This window comes from Prorops nasuta, unplaced genomic scaffold (genome assembly GCF_024137725.1).
Source record: "Prorops nasuta isolate Cenicafe-Biocafe unplaced genomic scaffold, Cenicafe_Pnas_1.2 PNAS00216, whole genome shotgun sequence".
Taxonomy (NCBI): Eukaryota; Metazoa; Arthropoda; class Insecta; order Hymenoptera; family Bethylidae; genus Prorops; species Prorops nasuta.
Window position 1 is genome coordinate 21,901 of NW_027117012.1, and position 21,450 is coordinate 43,350.

Here is a 21,450-nt window from a genome sequence, read left to right on the forward strand (position 1 = left end):
GTTCACGCCGTTCACGGTGACAGGCTGTGAATATAATATATATAATTTTTGATATATTACGTTCTGCATTTAAGATGGCTACTGACGTATTTCCGCTGGCAGTATACTTTGTGCAGTCTGCATTCCTTATATCAAAATTCACTTACTATAGAGCGTAGTACTATTCAAGATGGCGGACTTGGCAACCTTGAGACCCTTGAGTGTATCCCGCAACATGGAGGTACGAAATACCTGGAGAGAGCGCTAGCCTGCGGGGCTGAAAGGTAAGACGGAAGGGGAAGGAAGCTATCCGACATTTTGTTTTGTTCATGTTACGTCATTATGACGTGTTTGTGAATATATATATATATAAATATATATATGTATGTTGTTTTGTGCATAGAACAACCGTGAACCCAGACAAAATAAATAAATATAGGCAAAAGCAAAATGTAGTTCCGTTGATTCACCCTTTTCCCACTATCTCCCGTCTTCTCAGTCGACTGAAAGTCTAACACGACGTACTACGTTATTTGTATTGTCTCCGTTCACTGTTGTTCAATGCACAAAACAACATATATATATTTATATATATATATATATTCACAAACACGTCATAATGACGTCACATGAACAAAACAAAATGTCGGACAACCTCTTCCCCCTTACGTCTTACCTTTCGGCCCTCTCGCTAAAAGTTGGCCTTTATACTCTCTCCAGGTACTTCGTACCTCCATGTCCCGCAAGGACAGAAACTGTAGCGTAGGATCCCGCAGGGAACAGAAACTGTAGCGTAGTATCCTAAGGATACTACGCTATAGGAAAATTATACTACGGTAGTATAATTATACTACACTTGGCAACGCTGTGCGGTTGGGTCACTTGGGTCCAGTTGGGTCGGGATGGGTTGGTGGGTTGGGTTGGGTCTCGTTCTCGCTACACCGACTAAACTGGGCTAAACGCTTGAAAATATTAAGGTTTCGAACGTTTCGATGATTTGTTGATGACAGTGACGCAAAAGATTTACCTGCAGAAACTATCATTAATAAATCTAAACAAAAAAGGAATTTATTACATTTTCAAATAAAACAACTCAATAATTAACTTATCAAGAAGAGACACCGTATACATAGTGCCTTAAAATGTCAACTAAACATACTGCTACGCCACGACTGCGAGCCGTCAAGGCATAAGTGGCATAAACACTTTTATGACATGCAGCAAGTTTGATCATCTCAATTTTTAAAACGATTTAAGTCAATGATTGTATATTTTGATATTCTACCTATTCTCGGTATATATTAAGCCACGTGAGCCTCGACGGTAATCATAATCCCCACCTTAGTAAAAAAAAAAGTATCCTTGAAAGATATTGAGAATCTTCAAAGTATCTAGAATCTAGATAACCTCAGTTCCCCAGTATAGCGGGTATAGCGCTGAGAGCAGTTGAGAGACATCATGCAAATAATCGACTGCAATTTTCTAAATTTGTCTTCACTTAAAGTATAAAAAGTGCTTGCTAGGTGTTCATACTCTAAGTTATGTTCAATCGTGATGGCTCCACAAATATCATTTAAAACTTTGAGTCCAGAAGAATATAAAATAAATTACAATAAGTATAACATTTTATATGGTTTTCACGATAGTCCTTTTGGTATGTGCCTCATCGGTATTAACGAAGCTGACAATGCGGTATCACATTTGTCTTTTGTCGACGGCAAGAAAGAGGATGGTTTAAAAGCTCTCAGCACACAATGGCCTAATTCTAATTTAACGGAAGATGTAACGAGGCTCACAGCTGACACAGTTGACAAAATCTTTTCTCGTGATAAAAGCTATGATATATCAGTTCTTTTGAAGGGTACAGAGTTTCAAATACAAGTTTGGAAAGCTACGACGACAATTCCAGAAGGCGAGTCGTTTGTATATGAAGAAGTGGCAAAAATGATTCAAAATCCCAAAGCTGTAAGAGCAGTTGGTAGTGCTTTGTCTAAAAACAATGTTGGTTATTTGATACCATGCCATCGAGTGAGAGGAAAGATGGGTGACAAATTTACCTGGGGCATCGAACGTAAACATCAAATGCTGAAATTCGAAAGTAAGGAAGAAAATTAACACCTCGGAGCTGCATGAGTCTTATACCTATAATGCTCTCTTGTTTATTACGTTGGATTAAATCAATTATGATATGTTGCTCTTATGTTAATTTATAATAAAATTTCATAAATATAATAATCTACAATGTATATAATTTATTATTTCTGTATTTTTATACAAGGAAAAAACCTTTAAGTTTTTTTAAGAAGTTCGTTAACTAATTTTAAACTCGCACAGTGACATTTTTAGTGAAGGCAGAAAAAAGAGATAAACAAAAAATAACAATATACATATTTTACTGTACACTTATAGTATTATAAAATATAATTAGAAGAACTAGCGGAAAGAGAAAAATATTCTTCTACCGACACACTATACATATTGATAAATAATACTATATTAAATTATGTACATATATGGGTATAGTAGAATAGATTTATAACGCTAAGGCTACCATTCAAATGACCATTTCTGAATGTAAACACCCGTGTATGTAAGATTTCTCGGTAAAAGCAGTGTTAGCGTTAAGTGTCTCAGGTTCTGCAAATTTTTAGGTTAGTCTTTAAAATAACGATCACTTGGAGTTCTTTGAACTACATACTGGGTGATTTTATTTAAAAGTACCCGCCTTGAATAAATACAAAACAGTAATAAACGTGGAATTTTCGAAAGACGTAACAATTAATTTTTCAAGCGATCTATAAATGAGCATAAATACAGATAAAATATATAGAAGAAATTACCAAATATTGTTTATCCCGTATTTTTGTAGCATATCTGAAGAGAGAGCTTTTGGTAAAAAAATATATATTTACCATTGTATATATTCTCTAAAGAATTAATTTTGAAATAATAAATAGGTAAACCACTTTATACGTTTCTTTGCATAGAGTTCGCGCATATTTACTTTTACAACCGAATCCATGCTTACCTATATAGTACAATTTCAAATTCAAATCGAAATATTTAAAGAACAACTGAATGAAATGATAAATTAACATAGTGTTTTAGAAAGTGCTTGAAATAAAGAAAACAAGCAATACAAATTTTAAAAACTCAATACTATTTATATCTTTCAAACTTCTCAATCTGGATTTTTTTTTATGATTATTTAATAGTTTCCTCGAACCAATAACTGATTTCTTTTAATTACATATTTATTACGCTTTTTCATTTAATTAGGGTAGATACTTTTGAAAAAAATCACCCGGTACATAATACTTGCATCGTCTCTGTTCTATTAAATTAAACTGTGAAAAAATATAAAAAATTATGCATTTTCTTCAAAGAAAGTATTAAATATTGTTGAGGAGTTACTCGCTCAGTCTTATCATAGGTCACGTGCTAGAAAATAGCAGAAGGCACCAATGCGCGCAAAATTCAATTTTTACACGCACGACGCGCATTTGGACACATTACGTTTTTCTGAAATACAGCAATTAGTAAAATATAAAATATCTCGCATGTTTCTGTAAGTTTACAAAATTAACTTACTATGTCCGTCCTAAGCTACAATCACTGTACCCTTGATAATCTACAAAAGGATACTTTTGCTTGTTAGAAAAATGCATTTTATAAGAATAGATAAATATTATTCATTGCGGCAGTTATGGCAGTGAAAAATAACTTTATACGTGTTTTGTTCTACTTGTGCAAAATAAATATTTTGTTAAAAGCCTCTCGTAAAATATATATTTAATAGTGCTTATTAAAAGTTTGCTTTATAAATTTTTAATATTTTGTTTTATCAGAGAATAATTTGTTTAATTCTTTGGAATTTTGTAGTGCCATGTATATTTTAGAATTATTGTAAATTTAATTTTTTACGAAGATTTCTCAGGCCGGAACCACACGTCGCATGAAGTGATGCACCTGGCTCGTGGTAAATAGTGAGTGGAACGTTTTGACTGACTGGTAGCATTCAGCAGAGGTAGCAGCTCAGTAACGTTACCAGATTTCTTTTTAAACTTCTACTTCTATTGGATAAAATTATAGGATCTAAGAGTAATAGCCAATAACATACACCGCTCCCTCAACATTTGTCTCTGCTGAATGCTACCACTGTCAATTTGCGTCGTGTTTCTCTCAATAGCCACCGCGCGTTGCGGCGTGCCACTCTACGCGCCTGGTTCGCGGTAAATTAGGTAAACAATGAGTGAAACGAGCGTCAACTGTTGTCTGTTAGTCGCGTCGTGTTCCTCCCACTTGTCGCTGCGTGTATGTGCGGCACGCCACTCCACGCGCCATATATTTCTTGCTGGAAATACACAGCACGTGAATTGACGCGTCTGGCTCGCGGTAAATAATGAGTGGAACGCGTTTCAACTGTGAATCGCGTCGTGCTCTTCTCACAGTGCTAGCCACCGTTATATATGGTGCGTCACTCCACACGCCGTTTAATTCTAACCTGAGAAGTTTCGTTCATCTAGAGAGATTATAGTATTTTGCACAATTAATTTTCGACCATCAAAATAATATTATGGAAAAAAGTACTTTAGCCTCTTTTGATTGCATAAAATATACTTGTTAAACTAGGGCGTTTCACTCGACTCCAAAATTCTATTATACATGATATTAGCCGATCAGAAAAATAGAAATAGCTAAATATAGCTTTCATTACCTTCATCAAGTTGAAAATAATTGCGCAGTTTTTATATATCATATATATATATATGTAAAATGAAAATTTGATGCTGCCAATAAAATTTAGTCCGCAAGACGCGAGCTGACTTTTATCAATTATTCTATTAAACAGTACGATCTCATTATGTAAAATAGTTTTAAAATTCGTCTATACTTAATTTCTACAATAATGCTATGAATTGTTCAGTTTTAGTCACCAGAGAATATCCGATGATTAAAAACTGGACGATAGTCGTCTCACCAATTGATTTTGTCTAATTTGTTATCCATTTTAAATGGTAACATCGTTATTTATAGGAAGCAATGGAAATCTTTGCGATGAGGAATAATCCAATCGCTATTGCAAGGCTGGAAGACGCGATGGACGATGCTGATGATGGAATGTCATTTCCTGGAGGTCTGGTAGTTCGTACTATGGAAGAAAATAAAATTATTAATTTGTTTTTTTTTGTAAGCTATTTGGGCGAAGGTTGTTTCATTGAGGGATCATACGAAATACGTACTTGATGTTCCAGGTCTCTGAGTACTGGTGATTCTCATGATTGGATCGTGAACCATTGGCTTCATTGGTGTTGGAGCAGGACTGGGTGAATTACCATAACACTGACCTATAAAAAAACAATTTATATATATATATATATATATAAACATTCCAATATAAATCCTATTGAAAGTTGAATAAAAATAATACAAATTTCCCAAAAATAACCTTTTTTGTACAAACGCATTCCTTGTTCTTTAGGATCTATATTTCTGATGCAATGATCACCAGCTTCCTTTATATAAATTTCCTCATCATTGACAATTAGTCCTACGAAGCATTCGTTGGTACCTGTATCGTTCCTCATGGTGTAAGTGTACATTACTCCTTTTTCTTCCCACTGACCCAGGCATAAATAAGTTCGTTCTAAAATTAACATAAAAGAATCCTCCACGTTATTATTATTATTATTATTACTATTACTATTATCATTGTGCGGAAAGCATTATTCGATAGATTTACCTTCGTACAATTCTCCAGACTCGCAATCACTGACTTTAAAATACATAATCTCTCGGGTATGACAGTTGCTACTCAATTCTGCACACATTCCAGATAAATCGGTTATCATTCCTGTGTATTGTCCTGTGATAGGACATGGTGATTCGGCTGCCCTCTCGATCCCTAGAGAGAAAAAAAAACAAAATCATAAAAATTAGTCATTCTCTTATGTTCTGAATTTATTAATAGCACTATCTCTATCCTGTAGGCATGGAACTTACTTGCTTGAGTCATCCAGACAGGCCTATCGAAATTGGGATCATCACACAAATAGTTCTGATAAACTGGACTCATAACCGTTCCTATATGGACAATGATAATTTAGTTCTTACAATCTATCTTGACTGTTACAGAAACAGCTGGTGATTAAGAGAAGAAGACAAAAGCTCTCACCTATTGTAAACTCTAAAACATTTTCACTTCGCTGACGCATCATCAAACACACGTAGGCTTCTTGTTCGCTAAAATGTTATTAAAGAAAAGTCATGTAAAAATATGATAGATTGGATGATGAAGACATTGATGAACAATAGCAATTCGTACCATTGATCTTTGGAGTAGACGACGTATCGCCCAGTTTGATCGTTCGATTCAACGGTAACAAAAGTATAACTGTTGTATCCATTTAAATCCGTGAAGGTCATGGTACCATTGACGATCAATGATTCCTCCCAGAGTCCCTGCGCCCACTTTGGGAATCTGAAATTATGGAAGGAGTGCGTTAATCTAGTGAAGACTAATATGTGGGAAAAATCTACTCACGTGGCTACATGTGTTTTCACGTAAGGAGGCATCTTCTTTTGATTGATAGTTTTGCTCAGGATCAGAGTCTCGTAACCATTCGTAGGACTCTGCAGATTTTGCGTGCAACTCGAATCACTGCTCAGCGCCATATAAGTTTTTCCTCTTTTATTGTCAACGTGATAAAGCTGGAAAATTACATATTTGAATTAGTAAACTTGAAGAAACAACACTTATATACACATGTCTATACACAATTTTATATAATAATATGAGTTAACTGAGAAAAATATTGTCTTGTATATTAATGACAAAAATTGTATAAATAAAATAAATGAAAAAATTCCTTGGAATTGAGTATAAATATTTGATTGCGAATATTTTAAACTTTGATTAAATTTTGATCGAGTCATGATTCACCTATCAATAAAGAAATTCATTATAATTGCAAAAAGATGATGAATAAAGCTATATATTTTTTAAATTGATAAAAAAAACTAATTTTCTCTGTACAATATAGCTTAAGAATTTTTTCCATGCAAAACAAAAGTCAGGGAACTTACGCCACATCGATACCTGGTTCTGTTTTCAGAACCAACAGTTGTATCTAAAAGAGCGATATATCTGGCTCCGTTAGGACCTTCCCAGTCACCCAAGCAGCTGTACGTAACGTCTAGAATGGTAATTAAAAAAAATATTATTGATTGAGAACGATAAAGATCTAATTTAGAAGAGTTTTAGATACAATATAGACTATATAAATATATTTACCAATAGCATTGAAGGAGCATCTGCTAAACTTGAGATTAAAAACGGATCCATCAGGACAGTTGCTGAAGTTTGAGGAGAAGCTGTTGCACTCGTGAGTGATTGCTTCTCCATCGTAGTTGAGACTATATTTAAAGTGGTATCTACCGACGATCGGGCAATATTCGTTCCTAATAGGCTCGGCCGCGATTTCCTTTGTGCCTGAAATGAGAAAAATATATATATATATCATGCAATGATTTCCTTTAGAATCCACACATATATATAAGTATATTAAAAATCCTACAAAGTTTTGAAACAACAAATAACTCCAAAACCCCATAAGCCTAAAAATGTCGAGATGACTCCACTGGAAAAAATAATAAACAATAAAATCCAAAAGCCCTACGATAAAAAATACCATAGAAACCACAAGAAAAAAACGACAAAGAGTAAACAAGTTAAGCTCCGAGGACGATGTAGCATCTAGAAAAAAGGAAGCGAGCAAAATTTGCTGCATGGTCGATCGCAGGCCAAGCAAGGCTGGCTGGCTCTCGTACAATAGAATTGTCGCTCCTCCTTCTTCGGTTCAGCGTGAACTCGTCCTGAGCAGGAAGTAGCTGAAATTCCATACCACCGACCAACGCAGCAACGGCTTTCCCGTAAAAACCTCCGCGTTGTTGCTGTAACAATGCGTTCCATCGATTTCGGGGGAATCAGGAGCGAGCATAGGGGAATCTGAACACTGGTTGGCTTCGCGTGCTAAAAATATCGGAAGACTAGCGAAATTACTCTTCTGCAGAAGAAAAGGGGGGGGGGGGGGAGCATGCGTTCTTTCCACTTCATAGATGGAGAGGCTGTGCAGCATATATACATATACATACACAGTGCGTCTCTCGGTTCTCAGGTATATAGCTTTCCACTTCCTGTCGAGCTCCCCCCCCCCCCCTCCTGTCTCTACCCCCCTGAGGCGTTCCACGCGACCACCATTCATGCTTTGTCCGAGCGCTTCGGGGAAAAAGAGGCCCTCTGGCCTCCGGGGCCGTTCCTTCATTCGTTTCAGAGATTGAGACCTCGCTCGTGGGATGAATGAAGAGCGAGCGATTCAGAATCCTCCAGCGACTCTCTCTCCGAAGATTTCGGCGCTCGCTTTGATGCCGTCCACGTTCGCCTCGCGCTCTCTCGGCTCCCTGTAATTTTCACGTCGCTCCGCAAGAACCTAACGAGGCTTGCGCGTCCCCCTTTCATCTTTCCAGAGCTGCTGTATTATATATGTACTATATATATGTATATATATATATAATGTACCAGGGTACAAACTGGTAATTTACTTACGGTACAAAAGCGAGGTGGAGTTAAGGGCCTCGCAGGACGAAATGGCACTAGACTCGGTGGTGTAACACCTATTGAGGTCCTCGGAGAACGCTTGGATGACGTTCCTGGACCTTCGGATGAGCCTGAAGCATCTGATACACTCGCCGTCTCCGTACCTGAAATCAAGCGTTGAATCCTGTAAGCATTTGCGTGGGAGGAACGCAGGCAGGTTCACCATCTAGCATGGCACCCACGTAGCCAGCAAGCCTACGTTATTTATTTCTTGGTCCGGACGCTTTATATCTTTGGTTTCTTCGATGTATATATATATATATATATATATACAAGAGCACTCTAGTTTTAAGAAAGAAATTTATATCGAAACTTGTTCATGAGGAGAATATTGTCGTTGTTAACTCTCTTTTGGTATAGTATTATTATACAGGAATGATATTTAAAGAAATGTTGATCGTCGATAATTCTGTCTTTTCATTGCATATACTGAGACAGTCACTTAATTTGCTACAGAGTGTAGATATACAAAATGGCGCACATTTCTTTAACTCTATTAGAGATATTCACAATTTTTGCTTGTGGCTTTTTTAAAAGCAAAAAGATGTTAAGTTCTTAAGCAAAAATTGAATATCTTTGATAGTTAAAGGGATACACGTATTTTTTTTTTCTATGCTCTTGGGCGAATTGAGTGGCTATCACTGTAATATATGTGTAAAAGAGTACTCTAGTTTTAAGAAAGAAATTTATCGAAACCTGTCCATGAAGGGTATATTGTCATTGTTAACCCTCTTGTGACAAGATCCCCAGGGAGGAATAACGTTGAAAGAAATGTCGATCGTCGATTATTTAGTCTTTTCAATGCATATATGTATATATATGCACAAGAGCACTCTATTTTTAAGAAATTTATTGAAACTAGTCTATGAGTAGGACACTGTCATTGTTAACCCTCTTGTCATAAAATCCCCAGGGAGGAATAACGTTGAAAGAAATGTTGATAGTCGAATTTTCAGTCTTTTCTATATATATATATATATATATGCAAAAGAGCACTCTAGTTTTAAGAAAGAAATTTTTCGAAACCTGTCCTTGAGAAGAACATTGTCGTTGTTAACTCTCTTGTGGCAGTATCCCCAGACAGGAATGGCGTTGAAAGAAATGTTGATCGTCGAATATTGAACTGGTTCGTTGGCCGTGCCGGTCCCCTTTCCGCTCACCTGCATCAGAAATTCACCCTGGAATTCCGCAGGGAAGTAACAGCCCACCATCAACTGCTGCGGATCGTACGATTGAAGAACCTCGCTCGAAATTACTGTGGCATCTGCAAAAGCAAAATTTGCCTTATTGATGTTTCTCGCGAGATGTCTGGGAATGCTTGACTCATATATATATATATATATATAAGTATGTATATATAGGTGTGTAGTGTATATGTACTGGATGTAATGAATTAGAGGCTACGGAGAACGATGGAGGTGCGCCGGATAAAAGCTGATTTGAAAATTGAATTTTTAATAGGGAGGAGAACTAAATCGATGTGCAACTGGTAAGATGTACAGGATCTGCCATTTAAAACGCTCTGGAGTGTATATATGTAAAAAGTAAGTATTACTGTGTAACTATATGTATATATACGAGAGATATGAAATCTTCGCAAATAAGGCTCCATTCGAAGCCTCTCGATATTTGTGTTCGTAGGAGCCTTCTGTTGAAGTTGCGTAAATTTAATAGTTACGTCGACACGCCCCTTTTTACGTGCTCTGCACCATTTCGAGTGTGGGACCCTGTACAATTTTCAAGTACCACACGCATAGTGTCAGAAACGTTCCTGGAACGTTCCGACGTGTTAAATTGAGTCCTGGAACGTTCCTGGCACTATGTATGTTACGTGGGTAGTATATATCTATATGTATATATATGCTATCGCTTGGTGTCGGTTGGTGTCGGCTGGTGTCGGGTGACCAAACACCACGAACACACCGCGAGGGTGACAGATCTCTTTAACATTCCTCCTTCGAGATAACCGCAAGTCATTTACCACCTCTCTTCTGCATGCGTTTATGTATACCTCAAAATAAGCTGCTGAATCACACACACATACATACATGCATACACGAGCGCCAAGTTCCTTCCTTCCTTCCTTCCCCCTCTCACGAGGAATTTCTTCCTAACCTATCGAGATGATTCTCCCCCTCTCGAGAGACGGTTTTCGCACGGCCTCTCTTGTCACTTTCTCAGCGAGCAAACAAGCAGAAAGTAAAAGAAACGACCAGAATTGTCTTTTATAGCTGGATTTTCAAGGTAGCCAAAAGAATATGGGAAGAATAAGGCACAGAGGAGGCATAAGAGAAGAAAAAGAGAAGGCTGACTCGGTTGCCGAGATTCGTGTGGGCGGAGAGCACCGGTATACATATACGCAACACTATATAAAATATAGAATCCTTTGAGCAAGTTGAAGGCGCGCGCGGCGCGTCCCGAAAGGGCGCTGAACGATCTAGCAGAAACGTTGCCATTAAATAACATTAGCTGTGCAGTCAGAGCAGAGAGTAAACACAACGAACGTGGCGTGGTGGGCCGAGGGAGAGGGGGGGGGGGGGGGAGACGCGAGGCGAAGCGAGCGACCTAGCTGCGTTGTTCCATACTAACGCTGTGTGCAGTCTTTGCTGACACGGAGCCGGGGCCGGTGGGGCCACACCTTTCGCACGGTTCCCAAGCTACGTTTCTAACCTCTCCATCTCCTCCGATCCCCGATTGCACAACTTTCAAAAGCCAACGAAATCAATTAAAATGCAAGAATAAGCAGGTGGCAGCAGCGGTACATCTCATATATCGCTCTCGCGCACTCAATGAGACATTGAAAACTGATCGAGCGTACTCCGACCTATTGAATTACGCAAGCTGCGTTATAATTCTCTTAATTCTCTGCAAATTATACAAGTCAAGTGCTGCACTACGCTGCCTGCGTGGCACGATGAGAAAGTATTAACGCAATACATATATATGTATATACACACTGGCGTCATCTTGGGAAACCTACGGGAGGTATATAAGGATATACCATATACATATATATAGTGTATATGAGCTAGGAAAGGGAAGCATCTTCAGAAAGCGTAACGCAGAGAGCTGAGTTTTCCATCAATTCAGCTACGCGTTTCTTCTTCAGATATATATATGTATGATATACTTTACGAGTTGGCGGTAAGGGACCACATACAGAGAGAGAAAAAAGTAGTTTAGAAACGCAGAGGATTCGGGACTAATAGCGTGCTTCCGCCTTTGGATTTCTTATCTCTACGCGTTAAAACAGTCGTTTCCGCCGGCACGGTACGGCGGCCGTTGATCCTCCAGAAATGTGCGAGGCACGTCTATATATATATATATAGTTGCGCGCTTATAATAATCACACACATTATACTCTAGACTATATACACGCGGAGTCGCGACGTTCACCTTGAAAAATCAGCATCGTCAGACGCCATATGGTCCAGCACGCTGTGCTCTGCTTCTGTATCGTTTTTTCCTTTTTACATTTTTAATAGATCGCGCACAACCCTCGCCGTTCAACTAACACAACACTGCTGTGGATTCTCTACACAGTCTTTTCTTCGAGAGACTCGTTTATATATATATATATATATCGAAGTAAAAGTTGACAAAACATGGTACATTTTGGAGGTTATGTACTGGAAGCAATTTCTCAGGTAAAGATTGCACGGCTAATTAGAGGTCGCGCGTTGTAATATTGTATTTTCGATTTAAAACGAGCGTTTAAAGTGGTGGGAGGGGGGGGGGGGGAGTTTTGAAGAATCGTGTGGTCACCGGATATACGCGGACTGCGAATAAGGGCGAAGAAAAAGCTGCTCCGTGTCCGCGGTGGGTAGCATAAAAGCAGCGGTGGCGGCGGACGTGAGAACCGCAAAAGGAGGAAAAGGATTAAAATCTTGGTAGGCGCGATTCTTCGATGCCGGAAGAAGCTCTATTGCTCCACAACTAAATTTCAAGTTGATTCTTCGCAGCCAAGCTGCGGTTATTTCCAAGAATTTCCAGAGTCTTCTGAATCCCATATGCATGCAGCCATTTATATATATATATATATATATATATATATATATAAGTGTATACGAAATATCGCGGCACGGTTCCAACTCGAATTCGTCAAACAGCTGGGTTGGAGATGTTTTTGCCACGTATTATTAGAGTCGCGTGTCAATAGCTCATATTTACGCAAACGTATAATAGGAATGCAAAGGCGTCGAACACTTGAGAAGCAAACCTGCAGAGGACCAACAACCGGTTTCGTTAGAGACGAGACCGTAAGACCGGCAAACGTGTTTATAGCTGTGCTGGCAACTTGGAGATAATCGAGCAAGCGCTCATCTTGCTCTAATATAATATACTGATACACGCACATATATAGAGTACATCGAGAGAAAATATATGTATACAGTGTCCCGACGCCAAGTGATTTTTCAGAATCCCCATCGACACACTACATTCGAATCTAGTGTAAATGTGCTATATAAGACTCGAGCTTAGAGAGGTTATGTTAGGTTTTCAAAATAGCCGAAAATCGGGTCAAGATCGATCCGGAGACCATATGTTTGTTAACAAAAAATGTTTGTAACAATGTCCTGCGTGAACCCTTAATTTTTGCCAAACTTTACTTTGCAAACTTATTAAGGTTTTGTTCGTGGAATGCGTCGTTTTATGCAGCGTTACGAGATATACTTTCGTATATACTCGGTGTACGTGCACTAAAAGGGTGTACAGATAAAATCAATAAGAATACTCTGAAAAACATAAATAAATTAATAAATATATATATATATATATAACAGTTCTTTATTTCTTTCCAATGGAATCCACTATATCAAACGACTGTCCAAAAAATAGAAGCAGTTGATTCCTACCTCTTATTCCTACTTAGAACACAATACTTCAAACACTGATAAGACGACAAAGAAAAATCTAGCTTTCGAGTGCGCTATGCTACGAGTAGCCATACGTGAATACTTGCGTATTGTCCAGAATCGCGAACCATGAAAACCTCGTAGCGTGTTCTATATACGTACTTACTGCTGTTGCTGTTGCTGCTGCTGCTGCAGGGGCAATGAATATATATATATATGTATATATATATATATATATATATATATATATATAACATATAATGAAATTGTCGAGCGAAGTCTTTTCGCAAAGGAAAAGAGTGTCGTATGAAAATCAAGAAACGTCCGCAATGAAGCGAACATCTGGCGTGGTAGGCGTATGAATACTTCCAACTCTTGCGCGAGGCAACTCTTCTATCGAGATATTATGTATTATATATATAAATAGCCCGCCACTTAAAACGCCGCAAAGAATGTACTCGAAAATATATTTATATTTATCTATATTAAAGTAACCATTAAAGATATGAAAATCTCACGTCAAATCTTCCCGAATGCAAACAAATATTACTGATTAAACTTGAAAGATGGTTCATCGAAAATAAAAGTACTTAACGTTATAAATTAATAAAAAGCTAATTATCGTTTTATAAAGATAAATAATAAATTCTGTATTTTGCAAATTTTAAGACAATTATTTTTTTTACAATAAATAGCTTCAAATAATTCTTTCTGTGTATACGTCATCTTGCTGTAGGGCGTTTCGAGTCGCGGAGCCTGTACATTATATATATATATATATATAACTATAAGGGAGAAACGAAAAAGCAGCTGGTCCATCAGAGTTTCGGAGTCGGACGCACACCCTAAGCATCTCGCTGAATTATTCAGTGAACTCTGCAGCGTGCACTAGGTACCAGTGACCCCTCGCGCGATAAAAGCCTGCCACTGGCTTTCGCTCTCGGTTCCGACCGGTGCTTCCTTTATTTTACGAACGATCGAACATTTACTCGGCACACGGAACGAACTCTGCCTAGCAGCTTTCCTCCCATCATCAGCTGACGAAGCCTCTCAATGCCGCGAGAGACAAAGGATACGCAAAAAAGGGTCCGCGCGCCTTGCAAAAAAGCAACGATCAGCGATCCATGGAAATCAAGTCTTACAAATCCCACACTCAGACATGTTATAATAATATGACTCACGCTAAGCAAACGTCTTCTATTACCAGACGCTCTATTCAAACCTGCTTTCCCCGTGTTATACGTGAATAAAATTAACAAGCTGTTATCAAGAGAATTTTTTCTTAACGTTTTAACGCTGAATTTATTCTTTGTCTTAAAACGGTCTTAAAACTTCTTAAACTCTTTTTAAATTTTCTTCGTTCAATATATTAATATTTTGTTAATCAATGTTTAATATTTTCAATCAGATATTTGTTCAGCGTCAAAATATTGGTCAGTTTCATTAATATTAACTGATATTTCTCTCCTTGTATAATATATATGTATATATATACGCAATTGCAGATTCAAGTTCGGTCGTGTCACATCTGCCTTTTCTTAACTCTTTTACGTATATACTTGCGCTAGATCGATTCTTTTTGTATTTTTCACCCCCCCCCCCCCCCCCATCCGTAGATATATTTTTGGCATGAGATCAGACAGCCCGAATTAGAAGAAGCGATTAAGCGAACTTGACGCGTCGATAAAAAAGGAGCAAATATTTCCTCCAGACGACCGGAAGCAGGCTGCAAGCGCGCGTCAGTTTATTCACTAGCTCGATCCTTTTCAAGCAAACGCCCTTACGCCTTTAAAGCCTCGTAAAGGCTAGCCAGGTAGCAAAATTCACTTGACCGTTGTCCCTCTCTCTCTCTCTTTCTATGCACGGACCGTGCTGCAACAAACTTGAAAAGGTGCAACAGCATCGACAAACCAGCAGAAAAGACCTCGTTGCTGAAACCTCTACTATACTTTATCGATCCATTATCTTCGTTTTAAGAGATCTTACGTTTTCGAACGAAACTTCTTCTCGATCAATTCGCTTAAACCCCAGAAAATTTCTTTTGTATATATATATATATATATATATATATAGTATAACCGACTTCTCAATACACGTATATATTTCTGTTTGATCAATGGACGAAACACGCGCATACTCCTGTAGAAAATTAAGAAAATAAAAAATATACATATATACATGTATACATGTGTTCTACTTACTCTGACAATAAACGCTGCTTCCGAGGAAAACCAGCGAAAGAAACACTTTGAGCCCCATGTTGCTGCACAAGATAATCTCCGCGTGGTTGCAATTGTCTTATCCAGTAGATATATATATATATATACACCAGTCCAACCACCAACAAGAGAGCCCTCGCACTCTGATTTAAATAGACATTGATGGTGCGCAGGCGCGCGCGCGAATCAAAAAAGAAATAAGGGAGCGAGGGAAAAGCAACGATTGGAGATTCTTGAGCGATCGTCACTCAAAAAACCGTGAAAAAACTGCCAAGAAATCAGCCTAAGATGCTTTCCCGTTTCGGTAGCTCCCTCGCTATTCTCTATCGCCCTGAATATTCGATGGAGAATCAACGTCAACTTTTCGCGAGTTTCACCGAGAAGAAGAGGAAGAAGAATAAATTCCGTCGAGTACCGTTGCGTACTTGAGCAACGAGTACATCTCAGCGGTGGTTTCATGCGTCTGACCGAGCTCCGTGTTTGCCAGTGCAAGCGCGCGTTGCTTTCTTCCAAACTGTCAAGATTAGGAAAATAAAGGGGAAGGGTGAGTATGTATGTGTGTGTGTGGGAGAGAAACAAGTTCCTACGCGTCACGGTTTGATAACGAATGAAAATCGATCGGGTTGTAATTTGGAGAGGTTGATAAGAAGGTATCGCGATGGGAAGGAAGTTTCGGGGAACGGTGTGAGCGAGGCACGCGTTGAAACTGGGAAAACGGAGCGTGGTGGGACCCCGCGCATCACTGCGGTTCGCGAGCGAATGCCAGCAGGCAGGCACTGGTGGTGGGCAGTGTGGGCACTGGCAGGCAGTAAGTAGGCAGTGTAGGTAGGCCTCAGCCAGGCAGCCGTGCAGGCCGTGCTAGGCTGCCCCGGCCTTTCGGCTCCAGCGCCTGTAGACCCTGCCTTGCCCTGCCCTACCCCTGCCCTGCCAGCCTAGTCAATTTTACTCAGTGAACGCCGAGTCCTGTGAAGTCAGTCAGTGGCACCGAGCGAAAAGCCTGGAGAAGCCCGGGAGAGACGAGGGGGACGAGGAAATTGAACCAAGCACGCTGCTCCTGCAATGCTCGATCGCTTGCTCTTCCCGTTCCCTTCCGAGTTCCGTAGCTACACGTCCGCTCCCCCCACCACCACCACCTCGACACCGATCCCCCCTCCCCCCTCTTACTCTTATTCGTGCATTTAGCTCGCTCCACACTACCCGCGGCCCATCCTACCTTCTTTCCTTGCCTTCCAATAGTTGCAACAACCGCAGTACCCCCCTTCCCTTCACCGACAGTTTTTCAGTTCACCGCCACGCAGTTCACGTGATTCCTCCACGAACTAACCTCACTCGCCCACCGTAGCTCGCTCTAAACTTATGGCTATTATTGCCCATTTCTTATCCATTGCCTCACCCCCCCCCCCCCACTTTTATTCCTTTTGTATTATATTATGATTTGCTGGTTTTTTGCTAGCTACCCGTATTATACCCTTGCTCGAACTCGTTAATTTGCACTTTGATTGGATAGAACGGAGAAATGTTAATTCTTTCTCTCTCTCTCTTTCTCTCTTAGTTCTTTATACATACCTATATATGTATGCTGTCTAGGTGAGCCAATTACGCATGAATCAAAGCCGATGTCTCATCGTGAAAGTGAAAGCTGCAATTTCCGTCAACGCACTCTAATCAGATCTTGTTATCGCTTACATACATTGCATGTTGCTCCAAGCTGTTCCTGTACCCGTAAACCTATCATTTTAGATCGTTTTTATCGACTCATTGTCCTCTCTTGAAAGACTTTAGATTTTCTATTTCGTTTATAGTGACATATACGCTATTAAAAATTCTTTATATATTTACAATAAGGCCAATCTCAAATATTAAAAATGCAGCCAAATTTCAGTTTAGAATGTTGAGTTTGAGGATAGATCTTTAAACCGAATTTGAAATTTATCGGATTCAAATAACGCATCGAATCGGAGCTGAATGATATTAGGTAGCCGCCGTAGCATCAGCGCTTATTCGAGCAGTGAATGAATCGGTTCAGTGAATGAACGAGGTCCGCGCATGTGCAATACTGCCTCTGCCCACTGCTACATTCCAGTTCTCCGTTCTACGTTACATTCTCATATCTCTTCGCGCCTTGCCTTGCTTTGCTTGCAGGGGCCTCTTTCTGTGAAATCAACGAAATTCTTTCGTCTATAGGCTTTTATAATTTATTGACTAAAATATTGTACAGCTACGAAACAAGAATAATATTATTTTCTCGTATCTTTTGTTCCTTTTTTTCTGTTACAAAAAACCACTTATAGAGTCCTCAGACAGCTTTTATTATAGCGATTCCATATCGTTAATTTTCTTCAGCTCTGCAAGAAAGATTTTTTTATAGTTTACTACTAATAGAAATATAAACATGTTTGTCTCCATTTCTTCATGTAAATTAGATTCAATATAAATTAGAGGGATACCTGTTGTTTCATTTATTATACAATTTTCATTCAATAGTGGAACATTGATCAATCCTGCATTTTCATTCAGCTGACTGCAATATAAAACATACATATATGTACAGGGTGTCCTATTTCAATTTATGCACTGTAATATATTTAAAAGTAATTATTCTGTAATAAAAAACGATATCACAAGAAAAAGTTTTTTAACTTAGGGAAGGAACAAAATGGTATCATTGATTGCATTTTAAAAGGTTATTTGATGGTTGCTCCAAGGGCTCCAAGGTCACCTTGAGTTTTTTAAATGGGAGCACTTATTTTTTATTGCGTGTTCTTGTGATCTATCTCAAGAGTCTTCCGAAATATTATTTCCACTTTTTCATTCAATCTAATTGTTTATGAGGTATTTCGACTTCGACCTGCATATAGCTGTGAGTTTGGCCGAAGTAGTGTGCATGACCGCTTCGCGTACATGCGCAAAATCGCTCACTTTACACATACTTTCAGATCGAAATATCTCATAAATGATTGGCTGAAATTAAAACATGAGAGGAGGGTCTTGTAAAGTTCTTGACATAAGTTACAAGAACATGTGATAAAAAATGAGTGTTACAACTTAAAAATCTCAAGGTATCCTTCAATATAGCCTTCAAATGACCTTTCAAGGTCAAAACAAGTCAAAACAATAATACGAGCTTATGTACCCTTACAAGACAAACAACTTTTATTTGACATGTTTTTTAATGAATCAGTGTGTGTTTGCAAATATTTAAATGAATAAATTAAAATGGAGCGTCCTGTGTAATCAGATACTCAAGATTTTTAAATGACGTCTGTTGTAATTAAAATTACTGTAAAATTTCTAATTTTTCAATATGCTGTACATTTTGGTCTCACGAGTTGGGTCTGATCGCCGCCTCTCTTCTGCACAAAGAACTGGAGTTGACCTGGACTGCTTTTCAGCTTTTCTCTCTTTGCTCATTACGTTTGTTGCTGCATAACACGTTGCTAGCAAAGCTTCTCCATTCAGATCACCAATAAATTCTTTGACTGGATCATTTATCTCTATTTCGTTTTCCAATATATCTAATTCTTCCTATAACAGCAAAATTATTAGTATGTTGATATTAAATCATTTAAATCTTTTTTTTTTGGCTGTTTCGGTTTTATCAATTACATTATCGTCATCTATAATTTCTTCATCGTCTGCAACGTGAATAGAATCATTCCTGAAAGCTTTTAATATTTCCTCCAAGTTTGTCCTATATCGTTGACGTATCAAATGTTTAATATTAAGTTTCGAAAATCAATAAATACATTTTACTGGTAATATAGGATTTAACCTGATTTCTCCTGTTTTCTGTTTGCAATAATATTCCAATATAGATGCCAATTGTACTTTCTTTGCCTCTTCATTAATTATAGGATCAGATAGAAAATTATTCAATGCTCCATTCACATACATCAAGGCCTAATTTTTAGATAAAAATTTTGTTTTACCAGAAAGCTCATTAAATTCAATTGTTAAACGATTATTTACTTACAGTTTTGTTATTGATTTCGAGTAATTTGATTAAAGTCGTGATTAGTGATGGAGCAATAGTAGCTGCTCTCATTCTACCTTGTCTTTGTAATGAAAGATTCATTAATAAAGCTGTAGAGAAGTCTAGTCCATAATAGCTCATTTTATGATTTTTATAATGTAAATAATATATCAATAATTCTATCAAGCCTATTTCAATCATGTATAATCTTTGCTGTTTACGTAGGGACAATTTTTGTAACACTGCTATTATCATATCATTTGTGAAAGCATCTAATTGCTCATTCTTCTTATTATTTAAATAATCAAACGCCTGTAAAAAGTCATGTCAGGTTTGAACATAAAATTCGACCTATAAACGACATACCAGAGTTACAACTATTGGTCCACCAGACAAATAATCCCTTCCACATCTAAATGAAGCCAATGTATTTATCAGTCGTGCAGTACACTGCTGTAAAATGTAAGGTGCTTGTGCATTTTGTAGTTTAAATAATCCAGGCAATATTGATTTCCCACAGTCATTTGCAATTTGACCATGAAGTCCAAACAAATCATTTTTGATATATTCATGAATAACCTCGTCTGGGGTTTCTTCTCTTGCTTGTGTTATTTTCTGATAAAATATGAAATTGATTTATTCAATGATAAACTTATTTTTACAACTTCAAAATCAATTTATACTTTTTTACCCATCGCAATGATTGTAGCAATAAACACTTTATCTTCGTATTCCCATGTATTAAATGCAATTTAATTTTTCTATAATTAAGTAAATGAGGAGGAATAGGCAAACTATCCTTATTTTCTTTTTCATATCTTCCAACTTCATCTATTGCCAACTAAAAATTATTTCAAATGTAAATTAAGCAGTTGTATCAAACTTATTTTATTTACATATCTCATAAGCTATTCTTACTTGAGTATCATCCCGTATGTTCTTATTAAATAAATCTGGAAATATTTTCATACAGGCTTCTAATATTTCTTGCAGATTTACTTGTTTCCCTTTAGCAGAGTCCTCCAAAGTAGTTGTCAATTGTCCAGTAACTCGTATTAATTTATGATAATCTGTATGGAGTTTTAGGAATCTACACCTAAGTTTCTCATAATTATTGTGAGCATTGCATAAATGTGATTTTGTTGAAGCAATTTCCATATTGCTTTGATAGATTCTTTCATTGTAGCTTCTGATTAGTGAATTCCTTATGTCTTCCTCAAATGTATTATTTGGCATTATCTGAATATCAGAAGCTTCAGTCTGTGTACTTCTGTAATGAATAAAAAAATCCAGTGCTTTTTCATATGCATTCTGTGAATTCTCTAATAAATTCATATAAGCTTACTTTGTTTGCATTTTCCAAGGAATTACTTGAGCAAATTTTATTTAATACCACTGTAAAAAGATATGATCTGGTGAGTACTGCAACAATTATTTTGCTTTATAGTGTGTATCTAAACCATGTAAAATCTGACTAGATGAGAAAGTAGAGTTATGAATTAAGCATACTGACATATACTGATACTACAGGATACAAATAAGAATGCTATTAGAGCTGAGCTGCTGAACTGACATATTGATTTGTACCCATTTTCAAGAAAATTATCAGTGGTCGATAAAACTATGGCGGGGAGTATTCTAAAATCTTAAATAATGAAAAGAAAAAATCAAATTGATGAAAATGTGTTATCAGTCACTTTGAAATATTTTGCTTCATTTTGACAGATACCGTCTAGTCGGCCGTCCTCGAAACGTAAATATAACCAT

At 37.7% G+C, this 21,450-nt stretch overlaps 3 protein-coding genes across 3 annotated transcripts; 1 reads left to right on the forward strand and 2 right to left on the reverse strand.

Moving 5' to 3' along the window:
• Window positions 1-891: 891 nt before the first annotated feature.
• On the forward strand, window positions 892-5,416 carry LOC136785271 (uncharacterized). The gene is made up of 3 exons (XM_066746310.1): window positions 892-2,077; window positions 5,017-5,116; window positions 5,235-5,416. Exons 1-2 carry the CDS (start codon window positions 1,534-1,536, stop codon window positions 5,046-5,048), a joined length of 576 nt encoding a protein of 191 aa, XP_066602407.1. The 5' UTR covers window positions 892-1,533; the 3' UTR covers window positions 5,049-5,116; window positions 5,235-5,416.
• Window positions 3,599-16,380, reverse strand: LOC136785261 (uncharacterized). The gene is made up of 14 exons (XM_066746298.1): window positions 15,693-16,380; window positions 9,662-9,899; window positions 8,585-8,739; window positions 7,274-7,471; window positions 7,066-7,175; window positions 6,524-6,690; window positions 6,305-6,460; window positions 6,155-6,222; window positions 5,983-6,063; window positions 5,723-5,884; window positions 5,429-5,626; window positions 5,223-5,327; window positions 4,917-5,131; window positions 3,599-3,610 (listed from the first exon to the last, which is right to left on the reverse strand). Exons 1-13 carry the CDS (start codon window positions 15,748-15,750, stop codon window positions 5,007-5,009), a joined length of 1,821 nt encoding a protein of 606 aa, XP_066602395.1. The 5' UTR covers window positions 15,751-16,380; the 3' UTR covers window positions 3,599-3,610; window positions 4,917-5,006.
• Window positions 16,381-17,986: 1,606 nt separating this feature from the next.
• On the reverse strand, window positions 17,987-21,436 carry LOC136785262 (lisH domain-containing protein ARMC9-like). The gene is made up of 10 exons (XM_066746299.1): window positions 21,029-21,436; window positions 20,602-20,953; window positions 20,375-20,524; window positions 20,050-20,298; window positions 19,684-19,995; window positions 19,483-19,610; window positions 19,317-19,401; window positions 19,024-19,235; window positions 18,158-18,231; window positions 17,987-18,055 (listed from the first exon to the last, which is right to left on the reverse strand). Exons 1-10 carry the CDS (start codon window positions 21,037-21,039, stop codon window positions 18,021-18,023), a joined length of 1,608 nt encoding a protein of 535 aa, XP_066602396.1. The 5' UTR covers window positions 21,040-21,436; the 3' UTR covers window positions 17,987-18,020.
• Window positions 21,437-21,450: the final 14 nt, after the last annotated feature.